The sequence below is a fragment of the Bombina bombina genome, chromosome 4, assembly GCF_027579735.1.
Source record: "Bombina bombina isolate aBomBom1 chromosome 4, aBomBom1.pri, whole genome shotgun sequence".
Lineage (NCBI taxonomy): Eukaryota > Metazoa > Chordata > Amphibia > Anura > Bombinatoridae > Bombina > Bombina bombina.
Genome location: NC_069502.1, coordinates 882475103 through 882497654, shown reverse-complemented (window position 1 = coordinate 882497654; position 22552 = coordinate 882475103). Strand labels below are relative to the sequence as shown.

Genomic DNA, 22552 nt, shown 5'->3' with positions numbered 1-22552 from the left:
CGTAGGTAATCAACATTGCACACAAGCGCAATTTTGCGCTCACATGCAATCCCGCCCCGTGCCCGCGCACAGCCAATCACACGCGGGCAGGAGCTGTCAATCTCCTCGGTCAGACTCAACTGAGGAGATTGAATTTCGCCACCTTAGAGGTGACAAAGAGCGTAGGGAAGCAGCGGTCTGGTGACCGCTGCTTGATAAATCACGGCGAGCAAGTTCTTGTGAGAACTTGCTGCCGTAGGGGCTTGATAAATCCTTGCCCTTAACCTTTAAAATAACTGCACAAGACTTTTATCCTTATATGTATTTGGAAGATTTTTCAAACCTGTATAAACTGGTGGTAACAAGTAACTCCATTAAAGGGATATGAAACCCAAAAAAAATATTTTGTGATTCAGACAGAGCATACAATTTAAAAAAAAGTTTCCAATTTACTTCTATCATCAAATTTGCTTTGTTCCCATGAAATTCTTTGTTGAAGAGATACCTTGGTAGGAAATAGTGCTGCCATCTAGTGCTAATGAAGAACATTTCATAATAGAGGAAATTTAGAAAGTTTTTTTTAAATTGCATGGTCCATCTCACTGGTTTCAAACTCAAACTCCTCAGACCTCACCAACAGGCCAGATTTTCAGGATTACTTTGGATTAGAACAGGTAAGATAACCATGTTTACTAATCAGCTGAGTATTTTACCTGTGGTCTAGTTCAGATATCCTCAAAATGTGGCCTGTGAGAGAGGCCCGAGGACAAGTTTGAAAACCAGTGCTCTATCTAAATCATGAAATTGTGGGTTTCATGCCCTTTTAAAGTTTATGGAGAAATGTTATGCAACCACCAGTTTACAACAGCAATAAAAAAATAGGCCCCAGTTTCTAGAAGTGAGAGGTGTCTCCTAGCAACACGTCCCTCAAAATACAGGGCACTTATAAGTTACACATGCTGCAGGGTGTGCAGGGAGGAACATGAATAGTGATGTCCAGAAACACAATACATGTTCCTCCCTGCAAACCCTGCAGCATGTGTAACTCATAAGTGTCCAGGAAAACATGGCTGAGGTGGCAACCCTAGTCTACACAATTATTTAACTTGAAAGTTGTAATGTCTGTCTAGGGTCAAAGGAAAAGATGTAACATTTGTATTAGGGACTCAGGAGATTGAGAGCGGAGGTTGTTGTTTTGTGGACGGGCTTGTGTTGGGAGGGGGTGGGCTTACAGGTGGATAATTGGTGGGATAATGGGTGTGCATGGTTGGTGGGCATGTCTAGTCAGTCTATGGGTGGGGCAAAGGGAAGCTCTGCAAATTGTGACATATGTCTCTCTTAGAAGGTTAGCAAGGATAGAGCTTGGAATTGCTAGGAGGTCTGATTTAATACTCAACAAAAAGGTAGCCTTTTGGATATTTTGGTAGAATAGTAGACACCCTTATGGCTTTGATGTAGAATCAATAATTGTTAAATATAGCTAATTAATTTGCAATATATTGTGAATTATATATAATTAATTATATATATAATACAGCCCTCCCCTTTTCTTCTTTCACACAATAAAGTTTTCCTTGGGGGTTGGTGTTATAGCAATATACATTGTTTATAATTGTTATGTCACATCAAAATAATGTAACAAGATGTTAGAAAAATGAATTGCAAAGCAAATAGGGAGAAAGCAGTTGCAATGGCTTTATAAAAAAATACCAAAGTAAAATTAGAAATGAACCCTTGGTTTAAAACCCAGAAAACAACTTACTTGTTTTATTGCAAAATAATCACTTAGAAATTCTCAGTATATCTCCTGCCCTCATTGTGATGAGAGAGCTGGCATCTTGGCAACTTAGGTTATATTCTGACTGATCTGAGCATTGGCAAATCTGTCTCTCTGTTTATCTAGTCTATTCACTTTATAGTAAACCAGCTCATATCACTTTGATATACCTTCCTGTAGAGACCAAAGCCTCGTTGTAGGCCTGTGACAGGAAGTAATGGACACTGCACAAATGTAGTGTAAAAAATTAAAAATAATGAAAGGTAAAATCCATTTATTTGAATAATACAAATTGCAATGATTTTGAAAGTATAAGCCACTGCTTAGTGCTTTTTTATTACAATAAAATAGCCTGTTCAACCTTTAAGAAGCCGTAGTCTTAAAACAGACAGATCAAACAGGGATTATTAATTATTATGCGATTGGTTATTGGCTAGTGTAGGGATAAATGTAGACAGTAGATGCTTCCCACTCACTATGATACTGGGCAGACAGGTTCCTTGTCAGCCCACAGTATGGTAAATTGGCCCCTAGGTGTAGTGTTATTAGTAAATATATAAGTGGAGAGAACTATATATATATATATCATCTGTGTGATGATGCTGCAGTCATCTTATGTTAACCCCTCTTGGGCTGTGCATAATTTGGCCTTCTTGTGTTTGGATTTCCTCCCCCTTTTCTGCTTTTCTCCCTGGTGCATTTTGTGTTCTATCTGTATCGAGAACTATATATGTAAATGCTAGTCTCAACTTTTACAATTGCATTTTACTGATTTAAATATTTTACTCAAAACATAGATTGTTAAATGTTACCTTTCATACCCCCAATTAAATGCCCTTTAGTTATCTTGGATTAGCACCATAGGCTGATTTGTGTGACATTTTCTCTGATAGGATAAACGCCCTAGACTAGGTGTCTCTAATATTGCTAACTTTGACAAATTTTCTCTGTACCAGGCAACACTTAATTATAGTATTTAGTCTTTTGTTCAGCTGAATAAGGAAAAAAAAACTTGCTTTTTAGAGAGAGAATAAAGAACGTGCCTTTAAACCTCTATTTTTTTTCCCTGGATCTATTACACTGTTCTTAACCCCTGGTACATCCCTTTAAACCTCTGTTTTTTCCTGAATCTATTATACTGTTCTTAACCCCTGGTATGTCCCTTTAAACCTCTGTTTTTTCCTGGATCTATTACACTGTTCTTAACCCCTGGTACATCCCTTTAAACCTCTGTTTTTTCCTGAATCTATTATACTGTTCTTAACCCCTGGTATGTCCCTTTAAACCTCTGTTTTTTCCTGGATCTATTACACTGTTCTTAACCCCTGGTAGGTCCCTTTAAACCTCTGTTTTTTCCTGGATCTATTACACTGTTCTTAACCCCTGGTACGTCCCTTTAAACCTCTGTTTTTTCCTGGATCTATTACACTGTTCTTAACCCCTGGTAGGTCCCTTTAAACCTCTATTTTTTCCTGGATCTATTACACTGTTCTTAACCCCTGGTAGGTCCCTTTAAACCTCTGTTTTTTCCTGGATCTATTATACTGTTCTTAACCCCTGGTACGTCCCTTTAAACCTCTGTTTTTTCCTGGATCTATTACACTGTTCTTAACCCCTGGTACGTCCCTTTAAACCTCTGTTTTTTCCTGGATCTATTACACTGTTCTTAACCCCTGGTAGGTCCCTTTAAACCTCTGTTTTTTCCTGGATCTATTATACTGTTCTTAACCCCTGGTACGTCCCTTTAAACCTCTGTTTTTTCCTGAATCTATTATACTGTTCTTAACCCCTGGTACGTCCCTTTAAACCTCTGTTTTTTCCTGAATATATTATACTGTTCTTAACCCCTGGTACGTCCCTTTAAACCTCTGTTTTTTCCTGGATCTATTATACTGTTCTTAACCCCTGGTACGTCCCTTTAAACCTCTGTTTTTTCCTGGATCTATTATACTGTTCTTAACCCCTGGTACGTCCCTTTAAACCTCTGTTTTTTCCTGGATCTATTATACTGTTCTTAACCCCTGGTACGTCCCTTTAAACCTCTGTTTTTTCCTGGATCTATTACACTGTTCTTAACCCCTGGTAGGTCCCTTTAAACCTCTGTTTTTTCCTGGATCTATTATACTGTTCTTAACCCCTGGTAGGTCCCTTTAAACCTCTGTTTTTTCTGGATCTATAACACTGTTCTTAACCCCTGGTAGGTCCCTTTAAACCTCTGTTTTTTCCTGAATCTATTACACTGTTCTTAACCCCTGGTTCGTCCCTTTAAACCTCTGTTTTTTCCTGGATCTATTATACTGTTCTTAACCCCTGGTACGTCCCTTTAAACCTCAGATTTTTCCTGGATCTATTACACTGTTCTTAACCCCTGGTACGTCCCTTTAAACCTCTGTTTTTTCCTGGATCTATTACACTGTTCTTAACCCCTGGTAGGTCCCTTTAAACCTCTGTTTTTTCCTGGATCTATTATACTGTTCTTAACCCCTGGTAGGTCCCTTTAAACCTCTGTTTTTTCTGGATCTATAACACTGTTCTTAACCCCTGGTAGGTCCCTTTAAACCTCTGTTTTTTCCTGAATCTATTACACTGTTCTTAACCCCTGGTTCGTCCCTTTAAACCTCTGTTTTTTTCCTGGATCTATTATACTGTTCTTAACCCCTGGTACGTCCCTTTAAACCTCAGATTTTTCCTGGATCTATTACACTGTTCTTAACCCCTGGTACGTCCCTTTAAACCTCTGTTTTTTTCTTGGATCTATTACACTGTTCTTAACCCCTGGTTCGTCCCTTTAAACCTCTGTTTTTTCCTGGATCTATTACACTGTTCTTAACCCCTGGTACGTCCCTTTAAACCTCTGTTTTTCCTGGATCTATTACACTGTTCTTAACCCCTGGTAGGTCCCTTTAAACCTCAGATTTTTCCTGGATCTATTACACTGTTCTTAACCCCTGGTACGTCCCTTTAAACCTCTGTTTTTTCCTGGATCTATTACACTGTTCTTAACCCCTGGTACGTCCCTTTAAACCTCTGTTTTTTTCTTGGATCTATTACACTGTTCTTAACCCCTGGTTCGTCCCTTTAAACCTCAGATTTTTCCTGGATCTATTACACTGTTCTTAACCCCTGGTACGTCCCTTTAAACCTCTGTTTTTTCCTGGATCTATTACACTGTTCTTAACCCCTGGTACGTCCCTTTAAACCTCTGTTTTTTTCTTGGATCTATTACACTGTTCTTAACCCCTGGTACGTCCCTTTAAACCTCTGTTTTTTTCTTGGATCTATTACACTGTTCTTAACCCTTGGTACGTCCCTTTAAACCTCTGTTTTTTTTTCTTGGATCTATTACACTGTTCTTAATCCCTGGTACGTCCCTTTAAACCTCTGTTTTTTCCTGGATCTATTACACTGTTCTTAACCCCTGGTAGGTCCCTTCAAACCTCTGTTTTTCCCTGGATCTATTACACTGTTCTTAACCCCTGATACGTCCCTTTAAACCTCTGTTTTTCCCTGGATCTATTACACTGTTCTTAACCCCTGGTTCGTCCCTTTAAACCTCAGATTTTTCCTGGATCTATTACACTGTTCTTAACCCCTGGTAGATCCCTTTAAACCTCTGTTTTTTTACTTGGATCTATTACACTTTTCTTAACCCCTGGTACGTCCCTTTAAACCTCTGTTTTTTTCTTGGATGTATTACACTGTTCTTAACCCCTGGTATGTCCCTTTAAACCTCTGTTTTTTCCTGGATCTATTACACTGTTCTTAACCCCTGGTAGGTCCCTTTAAACCTCTGTTTTTTCCTGGATCTATTACACTGTTCTTAACCCCTGGTACGTCCCTTTAAACCTCTGTTTTTTCCTGGTCTATTACACTGTTCTTAACCCCTGGTAGGTCCCTTTAAACCTCTGTTTTTTCCTGGTCTATTACACTGTTCTTAACCCCTGGTACGTCCCTTTAAACCTCATTTTTTTCTGGATCTATTACACTGTTCTTAACCCCTGGTATGTCCCTTTAAACCTCTGTTTTTTCCTGGATCTATTACACTGTTCTTAACCCCTGGTACATCCCTTTAAACCTCTGATTTTTCCTGGTCTATTACACTGTTCTTAACCCCTGGTACATCCCTTTAAACCTCTGTTTTTTCCTGGTCTATTACACTGTTCTTAACCCCTGGTACATCCCTTTAAACCTCTGTTTTTTCCTGGATCTATTACACTGTTCTTAACCCCTGGTACATCCCTTTAAACCTCTGTTTTTTCCTGGTCTATTACACTGTTCTTAACTCCTGGTACATCCCTTTAAACCTCTGTTTTTTCCTGGTCTATTACACTGTTCTTAACCCCTGGTACATCCCTTTAAACCTCTGTTTTTTCCTGGATCTATTACACTGTTCTTAACCCCTGGTACATCCCTTTAAACCTCTGTTTTTTCCTGGTCTATTACACTGTTCCTAACTCCTGGTACATCCCTTTAAACCTCTGTTTTTTCCTGGATCTATTACACTGTTCTTAACCCCTGGTACATCCCTTTAAACCTCTGTTTTTTCCTGGTCTATTACACTGTTCTTAACCCCTGGTACATCCCTTTAAACCTCTGTTTTTATTCCTAGACCCCTTACACTGTTTTAACCTCTGAATGGACACTTCCTTTAACTTTGCCTAATTAATTCATTTATCTCCACCCAATTGTTCTGCTTGCATCTGTCCCTCTGATCTTGTTGTAAATATTAGTCTTCTCACCTGGGTGTAATTTATCTCTAGTAAACTCAGCTGTCTGTAAAAGCCTTATAAATGTAAGACCAGCTAAGGGGTAGCATTTGCTGGGGCTGAGCATTTGCAGAGTCAGACCATTCCATCTCTCTAAGCTCCCTTCTGTCTAAGTGACCATCTTTAAGTGGCAGCACTAAGAATTAGACAAGAACTGAACAAGATTTGAAGAAGATTTGAGGCAAGCAAAATCATTTCAGGACTGCTTTTCCTTTTAAGAGTCTTATGCCTATTCCACAGGCATGCTCACATGCTCATACCTTACCCTTCTCCACATGCAGTTTATATTGGCCCCTCTCTCCTTTCTTCTCCATACCTTAGGATCTCATGAACTACTTTCTATTTTAAAATCTATATCAATAAACTTCACCACCTCACAGAAATACCCCCACTGCTATAAATGTCATTCTCACCTACTCTTACTTTCCATCCTGCTGCTATTAGCATCAGGCAACATCTCTCCAGATCCTGGGCCCATCCACATTCCCACCATTACCCAATCACGCACTCCTTATAGAAACTTTAATAAAAGCATCAAACATTACCTCATTTCCATCCAATGCATCCCATAAGCACACACTCCTTTCACTTGTGCACTATGGAACTCTCGTTCTGTCTGCAACAAACAACCATTCATGACCTTTTTATATAAATGCTTTCACCCTTTTAGCAATTACGGAAACTTGGAAACTTTTTCTGACACATTTTCCATTGCTGCTCTCACACATGGTGGTTTCCACTTTAGCCATACCCCAAGACTAGGTGAGAAACATGGTGGCAGTGTTGGGATCCTGCTCTCCCCGTCCTGCACTTATCAGTACCTACCTCCAATCCCATCTCTCTTCTTCTCCTCCTTTGAAGTCCACTGTATTCGCCTGTTCTCCCCCCTCTCCCTCAGAGTGGCAGTCATCTATCGCCCTCCTGGACCGACTGCCCAATTCCTAGACAACTTTGCTGCCTGGCTTCCTCACTTTCTCTCTACAAATATACTAACCCTAATTCTTGGGGACTTCAACATTCCCATTGACAACAAATGTGCCCCTGTGGCCTCTAAACCTCTTTCCTTCACATCCCCCTTTGGTCTCTCACAATCCACCCTATTCCCTACTCACTGTGATGGACACATCTTACCTCTGCTCTATATCTGACCTCACCTGACCTTTTCCCATTTCAGACCATCATCTGGTCACCTATAATATTAATGCTACAGCTAATCCCACTTCTCCATCTCGCCCCCTCACCTGTAGAAATCTACACACTGTTTTCAAAAATCATTTGAGATCTCCTCCCTCTCACTTCCACTATAACCTGCCCTGATCTCGCTACAGCACACTATAACAAAACTCTCTCCTCTGCACTAGACACACTTGCTCCTCCCCGACTGCGCAAAACATCATGCCGTCAGTTACAGCCCTGGCACTCTCAGCAAACACGCTATTTGCAAAAATGCTCCCGTACTGCTGAGTGTGTCTAGAGGAAAACTCACTCTGAACCTGATTCCATACACTATAAGTTTATTCTTCATTCATACACTTCTGTCCTTCACTTAGCCAAGCAAACCTACTTCACTTCTCTCATATCCACTCTTTCCTCAAACCCTAAATGACTCTTCTCTACCTTTAACTCTCTCCTCTACCCACCTGCTCAACCACCCATGTCTGTCTTTAGTGCTCAAGATCTGGAAGACTACTTTTTAAACAAAACACATAATATCCGAAGCAACATACCAACACCAACCTACAATCTTCCAACAACAGGCCCAGGTACTCCCTCTGCATCTTCCATCCAGCCATTGAGAATTAAGTTTCTTCCTTATTATCATCCTCACGCCTCACTACCTGCCCACTCGACCCTACTCCTTCTTATCTAATACCCTCCCTGTCTTCCACCCTCACTCCTTACTCACATCTTCAACCTATCTCTCTCTACCGGTTCATTCCTATCTTCTTTCAAACACACAAAAGTCACTCCCATACTCAAAAATCCCTCCCTTGACCCTAATTCTCCTGAAAGCTACCGCCCCATATTACTGCTTCCACTAACATCAAAACTTCTTGAAAAACTAGTTTACAATCTCCTAACCCACTTCCTGTCCACCAACTCTTTGCTTGACCCCCTGCAAGCACATGCTGCAAGGTTTGTTGGGAGAAAAAGGTTTTGTGCCTCTGGGTAGCACATGAACAGTGCTGCTTGACAGCAATAGCCATGTTCCTCCCTGCCCCCCCCCCCCCCCCCCAGCATCTGTAACTCATAACTGTCCAGGCTAACATGGCTGAGGTTAGCCTATAATATCCATAATACACTGTTATAAGTTTTATATATATATATATATATATATATATATATATATATATATATACAGTATATATAATTACTTAATTAAAATCAATAAATGTAATTAGATGAATAATATAGTATGTAATTTCTGTTCTGTGTCTTTTTCTAACAGAATTATCTTGGGGGGGGGGAAGGGTTATGCCCATGCTCCACTTTGCTAATGCCAAAAACAAATACCACACAGTCTGAAGGGTGTGAATTGTGCTAACAAGTTGCATGTCAGCAGATGGATACTTGAGGAAGAGGTGGCAGGCTACATTTTAGTCATCATGAAGATGGTAAAAGCTGACCTTGTTGTCTCTGGGGGCCTAGCTTGGGAGACACCTCCCTCAGATGAAGAACTGCAAATGTGGGTGAGCATAATACAGTTCTATAACAGTAATGCATCACTGAGATGGGGCTGGCAATAGCAGTGTGGAAGATAACATACTACATTGAGCCAATGAGCTTCCTCACTGTTGTGTAATGAATAGGTGTGGACTGTTGTGTAATCAGTAAGTGTTGGCTGTGGTGTAATCAGTGGGTGTGGACTGATACATTTTGTCCTGGCATATGAACAAGGTCTTTTAACTTGCTTAACAAGCAAATATCTTATTATATAAGTGGCTCCTGTAGTGCTAACTTGTATCTTAATATCTTGCCCTTGTAATATCCCAGTTTTCCCCGTTTACAACTCTGACTATAATATTTGAACTTTATTATACTGGCATCAACTACTAGTTATTATGCTGCTGTCATTCTTCCTGCCCCTCATCCATCTCTGTGAGGGAGGAGTGGAGATAACCGAACACTGCTATGTGACCCATAGTGAGACAAGTTCTTCAGTACTATTATATAAATACTGCATCACTTGCATATTTTTAGGCTGAATTAATAAATCTGCATTTTGGAGGGCCATTGGGAAGACTTTTGTAACAAGAATAAGTAACGCCTGTCTAATTCAGAAACATTTAGGAAAGCTATATGCGGAAACACATAGCATATGTTACTAAACAAAAAAGAGAGAGATGCGCTCCTCATCAATAAGTTGACTATTGCTTACCTAGCATTTTGTCAGAGGCCTACTGTAACTTATTGAGTATTATAGATTAATCTAAAAAAAGAAAGAATTGTTTTCATTTTCAGTCTCACAGCTTCTTAGAAAATAGACGAATATGGATACGTCAACAGGATAGGGAAGCATTTCGCCTCAATGCTAAAAACACAGCAACCTAATAAATGGGTGTTTGCGCTAAAAGGGCACAGACACTAATACACATGTGGAGAAGATTACTGCAGAATTTGCTAATTTTAACAGCAAACTATATTCTGCACAAACAAGGGTGACTGACTCTCAGGATGACTTCTGGGATAAGATTCAGTTTCCTAAAAGTCAAAACCCTCCAGGTCAGAAACAGAAGGGAGTGGTAAGCATTATCAAATCTTTAGCATTGGGCAAAGCACCCGGCCCTCTCCTGCTTTGACAAAGCTATTTGATAGTTACTTTAAACAGGAACAAAACTGCTACTGAGTCTGTAATAACCAAAATAGGTAATAAATACCCTACAAAACCTGAATCATACTGGAAAATATCACTTATAATTGTTAAGTATAAAATAATTATGAGGTTGCTAGCGACGCCCTTAAAGTTTATTTTGTTATGCCTCTTGCACACAGAGCAAACTGGGTTTACTACTAACAGATCCTAAATCACAAACCTGTGTATTACATGTGGTCATACATTATTGGCTCCACAGGGCCATATTTGAGTGCATGGGCGCAGAGAAGGCCTTAGACAGATTAGAGTGGGGGCATTTGTTTATACAATGGAGACCTGACCTTAAGAAATCGCAAATACAAATTAAATATCAAGACTATGCTCAATAGGAATAGTAAGTAGAGGCAAAACTTCCCTAAATGTGTGTGGCAAGCTCATACATCAGAAACCAGGCTTCCTACATTCGGCCAGATTATAAGTGGAGCGCTATTTAACGCTCCCGCTTGCACACTAACTCCCCTAGAAGTAAGCTTTTTGTTTTTACAGCGGGTAACGCTCGTATTGTAAATTGAAAGTAAAAAGTTTTTGCTCGCTTGCTAAACAGACTAGCATAAAAAGCCGAACTTACAACATTGGGCATGAGATAAAATATTCCCCCATGGAAGTCAATGGAGCAAAAAAATTGGAAACAGCACATAAATCCCTACTCGCATGCAAACCCGATCGCATATTCTCATGTGCACTAACCCAACATGAAAATATAAATATTTTATATTTCAGTGTTCTTCACATAGCAGAAAATTTTATATCTATACTATATTCGCGTTTGTAATTCATCCGTCACCAATTGTGCACGCATCCTCATGGCAGCCAAAAGAATGTTGGCTGTGCGCGCAGCCAAAATAATCCACCTGGATGCAGCATTGGCAAACCTGAAGCCTTAAAAAAAAAAAAATACACGCAACCGCCCGCACGAAATAACAAAAAGACACGTAACCGCCCACAAGAAATAAAATAAAAAACATGTAACCGCCCGCACGAAATATAACAAAAAAAAAACTAACCTCCCACACGAAGTATTAACAAGCACCTAAACCGCCAACACCCACATAGCAAAACAATAAAGTAATTAACCCCTAATCTGCAAATAACATAATTAAAATATTAACCCCCAAACCGCCAACCCCCACATCGCAATAAACCTAATTAATCTATTAACCCCTAAACCGCAAAACCCCACATCGCAATAACCTTATTTAACCTATTAACTCTTAAACAGCCAACATCCCGCATCGCAATAAACCTAATTAACCTATTAACCCCTAAACCACCAAACCCCCACATCCCAATAAACCTAAATAATATATTAACCCCTATACCACCAACCCCCCCACAATGCAAATAACTAATTTAATTACTAAGCCCCCTAACCTAACACCCCTAAATTAACCCCAATTATTACTAAATTACAATTAAAATAAAAAATCCTAACATTAAATTACAAAAAATAAAAAAGTCTGACATTACAGAAAAAAATAAACAAAATTATCAAAAATAAAAAAAATGTTACCTAATCCCTATGAAAATAAAAAAGCCCCCCCAAAATAAAAACACCCCCTAATCTAAACTACCAATAGCCCTTAAAAGGGCCTTTTGTAGGGCATTGCCCTAAGTTAAACAGCTCTTTTACGTTTAAAAAAAGTCCCCCCTAACAGTAAAACACCCCCACCCACCAAACCCCCCAAAATAAAAAAAATATAACACTAAGACCCAAATATGTACTCACCATTCCTGAAGTCTGTCCGAGAAGGTCTTCTTCCAGGCGGCTCCATCATCTTCAATCTTAATCCGGAGCAAAGGAGGCACGGAGCGGAGGTGCGGAGCTGGCTTCCCCAATGCACGGATTCTCAGTGGCGGTTCTCAGCAGCAGCGGTCATCAGCTGCAAGGAGGCTCCTCTTCATTTGATCGTATGTCGCACACTGAAGATTGAATGCAAGGTACCCCATATTTATTGGGGTACCTTGCATTCCTATTGGCTGAAATTTTGAAATCGGCCAATAGGATGAGAGCTACTGAATTTTTATTGGCTGATTTGAACAGCCAACAGGATTTCAGTAGCTCTAATCTTATTGTCTTATTTCACAATTTCAGCCAATAGGAATGCAAGGTACCCCAAATTGAATGTGGTACCTTGCATTCAATTTTCAGTGTGGTACAGACATCAGATGAAGAGGAGCCTCCATGCCGCCGAGGATTGCCACCACTGAAGACTGCCGCTGAGGACCGCCGCTCCAGATCTGCGCATCAGGGAAGACCGATCCGCTCCTCCGTTCCGTGCAACCTTCACACAGGATGAAGATAGAAGATGACGGAGCCGCCTGGAAGAAGACCTTCTCTGCCAGTCTTCAGGAATGGTGAGTACCTATTTGGGGCTTAGTTTTAGGATTTTTTTTACATTTCTTTTAAGATTAGGGATTTAATGGGCTGTAAAAGAGCTGATTGCCCTTTTAAGGACAGTAAAAGAGCTGAATGCCCTTTTAAGGGCAATGCCCATACAAATGCCCCTTTAGGGGCAATAGGTAGTTTAGGTTTTTTTAGTTTTTTTATATTTTGGGGGGTTTGTTGGGTGGGGGGTTTAACAGTTTGGCGGTAATTGGTAATTTTTGTAAATAAAAGAGCTGGTTAATTTAGGGAAATGCCCTACAAAAGGCCCTTTAAGGGTTATTGGTAGTTTAGTATTAGATTAGGGGGTGTTTTTATTTTGGGGGGATTTTTTATTTTTATAGGGGTATTAGTTTAGGTTCAAATTTTTTATTTTGGATAGCTTTGTTTATTTTTTTCTGTAATTTAACTTTTTTATTTTTTGTAACTTTAGCTTGGGGGTTTGTATTTTTTAAACATAGACTGCCCTCTGGGCAAGCTTATCACCTAGTTTATACATAAATACACATTTCTACATATATTTGATAGTATTTTCATACAAAATATATCTATCTATCTATCTATCTATCTATCTATCTATCTATCTATCTATATATATATATACATATATACATACAGTATATATGCATGAATATATATAGGTATAGATATATACGGATATATATAGGAATATCTGTTTAGATATACTAAGAACATATTCTGCTATGTGAAAAACATTGAAATGTGGAATATTTACAGTAAATACACAGTATAACACTTTAAAAAAAAAAGAATATTGCAGAAATCTGTTTTTACATGTTTTAATCTACTTGAAGGGACAGTCTAGTCAAAACTGAAAACGTGAGCTCGCGGTCACTTATAATGGCGGGTTATTTAACGTGTGTGCCCATAAATGGGCTTTTTTGCCCCTTTACGGGCGCACGTTAAAGGGACAGTCTAGGGCTAGGCCAAAATAAACTTTCATGATTCAGATAGAGCATGTAATTTTAAACAATTTTCCAATTTACTTTTATCACCAATTTTGCTTTGTTCTCTTGGTATTCTTAGTTGAAAGCTTAACCTAGGAGGTTCAAATGCTAATTTCTTAGACCTTGAAGGCCACCTCTTTTCAGAATGCATTTTAACAGTTTTTCACCACTAGAGGGTGTTAGTTCATGTATTTCATATAAATAACACTGTGCTCATGCACGTGAAGTTATCTGGGAGCAGGCACTGATTGGCTAAACTGCAAGCCTGTCAAAAGAACTGAATTAAAGGGGCAGTTTGCAGAGGCTTAGATACAAGATAATCACAGAGGTTAAAAGTATATTATTATAACTGTGTTGGTTATGCAAAACTGGGGAATGGGTAATAAAGGGATTATCTATCTTTTAAAACAATAAAAATTCTGGTGTAGACTGTCCCTTTAACATAGCGCCTTACTTGTAATCCAGTCCTATATATGCTGGAAGCAAAATTCAGAAGGGGATGTCTTACAAGGAATGACTAAGAGTTGAAACTTTTTAAACTTTTCTGCGGTTGTCTGGCTCTGAAGGAGGGGAATGAAAGTTACAGTATCCATGACACAGAAATACTATTGAACATCCTTACTGTATTGTACCTTTGTTATGTATATGTATTTCTGGCAATTAAAATAAAAACAGATGTTATTGAACTTTAATCAGTACCTTTACTCTCTTCTCAAAAACATTTTTGGGAATCTCATCATACAGCAGATGTGTTGACAGGAGTCTGGGTGAGCATTCTTGTTTTAGTTTCTGAAAATAAAGACAAAGTATTAAAGTGTATGGAAAGTATGAATTGCAGAAATTCAATTTGTTCTACTAAATCTCTCAGAAACTGAGCTGCTTCTTATTACCCCGTCTCACAGACACTTTACACCTGACATTTCTCTTACTCAACTCCAAATATTCCCCAACCCATCCTCTTCAATCAGCTTCTAAACTAAGGGGTAGATTTAACAATCAGCAGATGCTGTTAACTACCCGCGTAGTTTCCGGCTTGCCGGAAACTTGAGTTAAAGGGACAGTCTACCCCAGAATATTTATTGTTTTAAAAGATAGCTAATCCCTTTATTACCCATTCCCTAGTTTTGCACAACCAACACAGTTATATTAATACACTTTTAACCTCTGTGATTATCTTGTATCTAAGCCTCTGCAGTCTGCCCCCTTATTTCAGTTCTCTTGACAGACTTGCATTTTAGCCAATCAGTGCTGGCTCTTATGAACTCCACGTGCATGATCACAGTGTTATCTATATGAAACACATGAACTAACGCCCTATACTGGTGAAAAACTGTCAAAATGCCCTCAGATAAAAGGCGACCTTCAAGGACTTAGAAATTAGCATATGAACCTCCTAGGTTTAGCTTTCAACTAAGAATACTAAGTGAACAAAGCAAAATTAGTGATAGAAGTAAATTGGAAAATTGTTTATAAATGCATGCCCTATCTGAATAATGAAAGTTTGTTTTGGACTAGACTGTCCCTTTAAGAAGCAGCAGTCGTAAGACCGCTGCTCCTTAACTCGTCCGCCACCTCTGAGGTGGCGGACAGCAATCATCTTTCCGATCGGATACAATTGGGATGATTGACACTCCCTGCTAGTGGCCAATTGGCCGTAATTGTGCAGGGGGCGGCATTGCACAAGCATTTTATTAGAAACGCTTGTGCAATGTTAAATGCTGACAGCGTATGCTGTCGGCATTTAGCGATGTTGGGCAGACATGATTCGCTACAGTGAATCATGTCTGCCGACACTTAATAAATCTACTCCTATGTTTCTCTACTCCTGTTATTACCCCTTCTCTCTCCCTCCTCCAAGATTTCCTATATGCTGCTTCTCTTGAACTCTTCCTTTAAATTTATTTTGTGATAAACCTGGGTAACAATGATCATTAATATACAACATCAGAACTGTTGCTTTCTTTTTATCTAGTATTTCTATTTTTAGAGTTGCTCTTATTTGTGTTTCATTATTGTGTACAAACCTCAAATTTACCAGGAGCAGCAAATTCTAGAACTGGAAGCCTTGCTAGTTCATTTCTAGAATAACCAGCTTTTATCATGTCACTGAGTAATTGCATAGTCCAATTACTTCCTAGAAAGAAAAGAAATTGGTAAATGAACGTTATTTTAATGATAACATATTAGCGTTACATTTTTTCCCAACTGCAGTTGCTGCCAGGGCCTGACTGGGGATATAAAGCAGCACTTGAAAAATATGAAGACAAGCCCCACCGGGAAATCTCCTGGTAGTCTAGTAGGCCAATCCGGCCTTGGTTATTGCCCCAAGACTGCTAACAAACCCCCTTAGAACACCTCATTTACCCCCACATAGAGTAACCTTCCACCAAGGTACTCCTATTTTAGTGTAAGGTGGAAATATCACTTTAATTATGGTAGAATAAGTTGTGGTTATAATTTATTATTGCAAGTGCTGTGTGAGACTTTGTGGAGGATAACAGAGTGAATGACACTTTAGGTTAGGGGTAACCCTAGGATAATGGGCTACTGAGTGGAAATCAGATCTGGATGAGGGTAGCTTAGAAAGAAGATATCTTATGATGTGCAATTTTACTGTAATGTAGAGAGAGGTTATGATAGGATGAGTTTTGTGTGAGGAAGTGCCTTGTGTGGGAATTGTTAAAGTGACATAAAACATATTTATATATATATACTAGTCCTAAAGCCCGTGTACACAGGCTTTCTCTTTTGCTCTCTCTCTCTCCCTCTCTCTTTTGCTCTCTCTCCTCTCTTTTGCTCTCTCTCTCCCCCCTCTCATTTGCTCTCTCTCCCCCTCTCTTTTGTGCTCTCTCTCTACCCCTCTCCTTTGCTCTCTCTCTCCCCCTCTCCTTTGCTCTCTCCCCCTCTCCTTTGCTCTCTCTCTCCCCCTCTCTTTTGCTCTCTCTCTCTCCCCCCTCTTTTGCTCTCTCTCTCCCCCCATCTCTTTTGCTCTGTCTCTCCCTCTTTTGCTCTCTCTCTCCCCCCATCTCTTTTGCTCTGTCTCTCCCTCTTTTGCTCTCTCTCTTTCCCCCTCTTTTGCTCTCTCTCTCTCTCCCCCTCTCTTTTGCTCTCTCTCCCCCTCTATTTTGCTCTCTCTCCCACTTCTCTTTTGCACTCTCTCTTCCCCTTTCTTTTGTGCTCTCTCTCTCTCCCCCCCTCTCTTTTGCTCTCTCTCTCTCTCTCCCCCCTTCTCTTTTGCTCTCTCTTCCCTCTCTTTTGCTCTCTATTTCCTCTCTTTTGCTTTCTCTCCCCCTCTCTTTTGCTTTCTCTCTGTCCCTCTCTTTTGCTTTCTCTCCCCCTCTCTTTTGCTTTCTCTCCCCCTCTCTTTTGCTTTGTCTCCCCCTCTCTTTTGCTCTCTCTGTCCCCCCTCTTGCTCTCTCTGCCCCCTCTCTTTTGCTCTCCCCCTCTCTTTTGCTCTCTCTCTCCCTCTCTTTTGCTCTCTTTCCCCCTTTTTGCTCTCTCTCCCCCCCTCTCTTTTGCTCTCTCTCTCCCCCTCTTTTGCGCTCTCTCTCCCCCTCTCTTTTGCGCTCTCTCTCCCCTCTCTTTTGCTCTCAATTTCCCCCTTTTTTGTTCTCTCTCTCCCCCTCTCTTTTGCTCTCTCTCTCTCCCCCCTCTTTTGCTCTCTCTCTCTCCCCCCATCTCTTTTGCTCTCTCTCTCCCCCTCTCTTTTGCTCTCTCTCCCCCTCTATTTTGCTCTCTCTCTCTCTCTCTCTCTCTTTTGCTCTCTCTCCCCCTCTATTTTGCTCTCTCTCTCTCTCTCTCTCTCTCTCTCTCTCTCTTCTCTTTTGCTCTCTCTCCCCCTCTCTTTTGCTCTCTTTCCCCCTTTTTGCTCTCTCTCCCCCCTCCCTTTTGATCTCTCTCTCCCCCTCTTTTGCGCTCTCTCTCCCCCTCTCTTTTGCGCTCTCTCTCCCCTCTCTTTTGCTCTCAATTTCCCCCTTTTTTGTTCTCTCTCTCCCCCTCTCCTTTGCTCTCTCTCTCCCCCTCTTTTGCGCTCTCTCTCCCCCTCTCTTTTGTGCTCTCTCTCCCCTCTCTTTTGCTCTCTCTTTCCCCATTTTTTGTTCTCTCTTTATCCCCCTCTTTTGCTCTCTTTATCCCCCCTTTTGCTCTCTTTCTCCCACCTCTCTTTTGCACTCTCTCTACCACCTCTCTTTTGCGCTCTCTCTCTGTCCCCTCTCTTTTGCTCTCTCTTCCCTCTCTTTTGTTCTCTCTGTCCCCTCTCTTTTGCTCTCTCTTCCCTCTCTTTTACACTCTCTCTCCCCCCTCTTTTGCTCTCTCTCTCTACCCTCTCTTTTGCTCTCTATATCCCTCTCTTTTGCTCTCTCTCTCCCCCTCTTTTGCTCTCTCTCTCCCCCTCTCTTTTGCTCTCTCCCACTTCTCTTTTGCACTCTCTCTTCCCCCTTCTCTTTTGCTCTCTCTCCCCCTTCTCTTTTGCTCTCTCTCCCCATTCTCTTTTGCTCTCTCTTCCCTCTCTTTTGCTCTTTCTTCCCTATCTTTTGTTTTCTCTCTCCCTCTCTTTTGCTCTTTCTTCCCTATCTTTTATTTTCTCTCTCCCTCTCTTTTGCTCTCTCTCCCCCTTCTCTTTTGCTCTCTCTCCCCCTCTCTTTTGCTCTCTCTTTCCCCCTTTTTTGCTTTCTCTTTCCCCCTTTTTTGCTCTCTCTCCCCCTCTTTTGCGCTCTCTCCCCCTCTCTTTTTCTCTCTCTCCCCCTCTCTTTAGCTCTCTCTCCCCCTTTTTTGCTCTCTCTTTCCCCCTTTTTTGCTCTCTCTTTCCCCCTCTCTTTTGCTCTCTCTTTCCCCCTCTTTTGCTCTCTTTCCCCTCTGTCTTTTGCACTCTCTCTCCCACCTCTCTTTTGCGCTCTCTCTCTGCCCCCTCTCTTTTGCTTTCTCTTCCCTCTCTTTTGCTCTCTCCCCCTCTCTTTTGCTCTCTCCCCCCTCTTATTTGCTCTCTCTCCCCCTCTCTTTTGCCCTCTCTCTCCCCCCTCTTTTGAGCTCTCTTTTCGGCCATGCCCACTACCGCCTGGCCATGCCCCATCATGGCCGCTCCTGCCTGGCCACGCCCGATCACTGCACGTCAGCTGGCCACGCCCCCATCACAACACACCCTGCCCAGCCCCCCATCACGGCCACTTCGGACCACCATTTCTGCTGCTCAAGGCCAGGTATGTTTGTCCTCACGCAGTCTCTACTGCACATGACAGCTTCAGACAAACATACTTTGCCTTTTATTATATAGGATATATATACTGTGATATATATATATATATATATATATTATCGGTTATTTGTAGAGCGCCAACAGATTCTGCAGATATTATTATTATTATTATCGGTTATTTGTAGAGCGCCAACAGATTCCACAGCGCAGCTATATATATATATATATATATATATATATATATATATTATCATTTTAAATATATATATATATATATTTTATATATAGATATATATAGATATATAGAGATATATATTTTAATTACATAAATAAATATTTATATATTTAAATTTAAATAAAAAATATAATTTTCTTCTGAGGTAAAGGACAAAGGTATCTCCACTATTTCTTAATGCACCTTCAACTTTAGAGCATTTTGACTTAGTGCACCTAGTTCATAGTTGTCAACATTTGAAAAAAAAATAATTCCAGAGACACTTTGGAGCATGGTCACGCCCATTTATGTATTGCAAAGTCCCACCCACTCCAATCCACCTTAAAACAAGCATGTAAAATAGTAGTAGTATAATTTAACCATACTGATTTCTTAAAGGGACAGAAAAAATTTATAGTTTCATGATTCACACAAAGCATGTAATTTTTTCATTCACTTCTATTATCAAGTTTTCTTTGTTCTCTTGGGTACCTTTGTTGAAAAGAAAATGTACATATCCTCAGCAGCAGCAATGCACTACTGGGAGCTAGCTGTTCATTAGTGACTAAACACATTTGTCTTTTGCCGTTGACATTTGTTCAGCGAGTTCCCAGTAGTACATTACTCTTCTGGAGATAAATTTAACTATGTGTTTAATCCCTCTGCATGGTTTAAACACATAGGGATAGATTACAAGTGGAGCCCTAAATATCACTTGCGATAATGTGCACTGGTATTACAAATAAACCAAGAGCGCTTTTCCATAAGCTTCTATGGGAGCCTCATTCTGAGGGTGTCAATGACAGTATCAGAACCTCACGCATCAAAGGGGATAAATAGCGCAGTGATGGGCAGCATTTTTAAATATATATGTACAAAAGCCTATTCATATATATTTATAATGCCTTTTTTTCCTAACACTCCCCTCCCATCAACTTTAAAGCCCAAAAACGGCCTAGTGCAGTTTTTCTTATTTAGAAAAAAAATGGTACATTTTTTTTTAATAAAAAAACTATAATGCCCTCTATTTTCAGGGCATTTGGGGAAATTTTAGAAAAGGCCTGACCTCTGGTTAATTTTCTGAGCGCTAATTGCTAATTGCAATAGCCAGCCACTTGTAATGGCTGGTTAATTATAGCGCTCCACTTATAATCTAGCCCATAACTATTTGCAAGCAACAGTGCAATAATAAATTAGATCATTTACTTTTTGTACTGATACAGCCCTTTAATGCAGGTTAAATCATCAAGCTCCGCATATCCTCCTTTACTCTCAAGCACATAACTGTCATAGGAAGAATAACTTTACAGCAAGTACCAAAATAAACATTCGAAAAATTCGAATTTAGATTGTAATAGTATTTCTAATGCTTTTTCTTTAAATGTAATATTAGAATTATGCAATATTCGAATTCGAAAAATTCGAATTTAGATTGTAATAGTATTTCTAATGCTTTTTCTTTAAATGTAATATTCGAATTATACAATATTCGAATTCGAAAAATTCGAATTTAGATTGTAGATTGTAATAGTATTTCTAATGCTTTTTCTTTAAATGTAATATTCGAATTATGCAATACGTGTATTCGAATTCGAAAAATTCGAATTTAGATTGTAATAGTATTTCTAATGCTTTTCCTTTAAATTTAATATTCGAATTATGCAATAGTCGAATTCGAAAATTTGAATTTATATTCAAATTCGAAAAATTTGAATTTATATTCGAATTTGAATTTATATGTTTGTAATAGTATTTCTAATGCTTTCTTTAAATGTAATATTCGAATTATGCAATATTCTATATGGAAACATTCAAAATGATATATTTGTATCTATTATGTATCAATTTACTAGATTCCCGCCCTACCACATGAACTATTGAACTTCTGAATAGTATTTGATAAATAGAATGTTAAATTCGAAATTTCGAATGTGGACATTCAATATAATTATAAACATTCAAATTCGAAAGTGACATTCGAAAACTGTAAATAACATTCGATTTTCGAATTTTTAAGAATATTCGTTCTTATCGACATTCGGATTTAGAATTCGAATTTCGGTAATAACATTCGTTCTACATTCGAAATTCGAAAATTTACACATTCGCCCATCCCTAGTGTCTAGTTAGCGTGACTTAAGAGATCTGGTTAACTGTTACGCAAAACAAAACAAATTGTACATAAAACATAAAATTATATATAAAAATACAGTTGTTTAATAAAAAGGATTGAATGTCTGGAAATAAACTTACCACATTTTGGATAAGAAGCTAACATGATGTCATCTGTTCTAGCTTCAAACCCTTCCAATGCTTGAAATGTTTCAATGTTGCAGGTTGAACTGGCATATAACACACCTTTGTAAGTGAACATTAGTTTCTCAGGTGGTGACTGTTTAGCTGCTTCAAACATTTTTAGTAAATCTTCATTATATGTTTTCTTCTCAGCCATTTTGTCTTGCTACCTGCAAATGAGAGAGAACGATCAAATGAGTGGGTTTTTTTTCTGCATTTACAGAACTTTATAAGAGCACAGGGAGGGGGGAAGAGAGCAAATGAACTTTATCCCATTGTTTGTGCCAAGTTTTAATTTCATATAGAGCATGGCAGTGCATACATTTTAATCATAGGGAATAGATGTATTAATGCCAAAGTAAACTTGGCATTTTTTTTTCTTTATGGCCTCTATAAAAGGTTGTTGGAACCCTTTAACTGCTGAGTCATTTTCACCCCTGTGCTGAGTTTTTAAATGCTGCTCACATTTAAGACCTACTGTGTTCTATTTTCAGTGAGAAATTATTATTATATATAGTTTATTTTTATCAGATCCAGCAGATGCAAACTATACTGTTATTTTATGTATATACATCATGGCACGCGAGAACCTCATAGTTGCAGACAATTTCTAATTTACAGGGACAGTCCCTGGATTTTGTTGTATGTCCCTGTATTTTTTTTTTTTGTCCCTGGAAATGTCCCCTCCAGGAGATTTGGAGAGCTGCAGCTGAGCTGGGGCATGTGTGGCTCAAGTTAATGCACGTTCTCTGAGTGATAAATGTTTAAACTGCCACAAATTAGAAGAAAAAAACACTTACAGCGCCTCTACACTAGGTAAGGAGCTGAGCTGATTTGTTCTAAAAAAAAGAGTTGGGGGGGTTACCTTGCTACTACTATAGATCATTTATTGTTTTCATATTTGCATTATTTAGTATGACAGTAATCTTCATTATTTATATGTCAGACTAAATAATACAAAATCCATTTGCCCTTAACAACTCACCCAGTCCGGTGCTGTGCATAACCACACAGTAAGATCAGCTGCACTGAGCGTTATTTGTCTGCCTAATTTTGATGCTGTGTTGTACACAAACCATATGCCCAGAATGTGTTCCAGAGACTG

General features: G+C 39.4%; 1 protein-coding gene across 1 annotated transcript in view; it reads right to left on the bottom strand.

Annotated features, from left to right (window-relative positions):
• Positions 1 to 21659, bottom strand: part of LOC128655682 (sulfotransferase 6B1) — a 44570-nt gene extending 22911 nt beyond the window's left edge. Inside the window, exons 1-3 of the mRNA XM_053709265.1 lie at positions 21406 to 21659; positions 15772 to 15881; positions 14447 to 14536 (exon numbers count right to left, since the gene is read on the bottom strand). Of these exons, the coding sequence (XP_053565240.1) occupies positions 14447 to 14536; positions 15772 to 15881; positions 21406 to 21604 (399 nt within the window). The 5' untranslated portion in view covers positions 21605 to 21659. The remainder of the gene's footprint in view (positions 1 to 14446; positions 14537 to 15771; positions 15882 to 21405) is intronic.
• Positions 21660 to 22552: the final 893 nt, after the last annotated feature.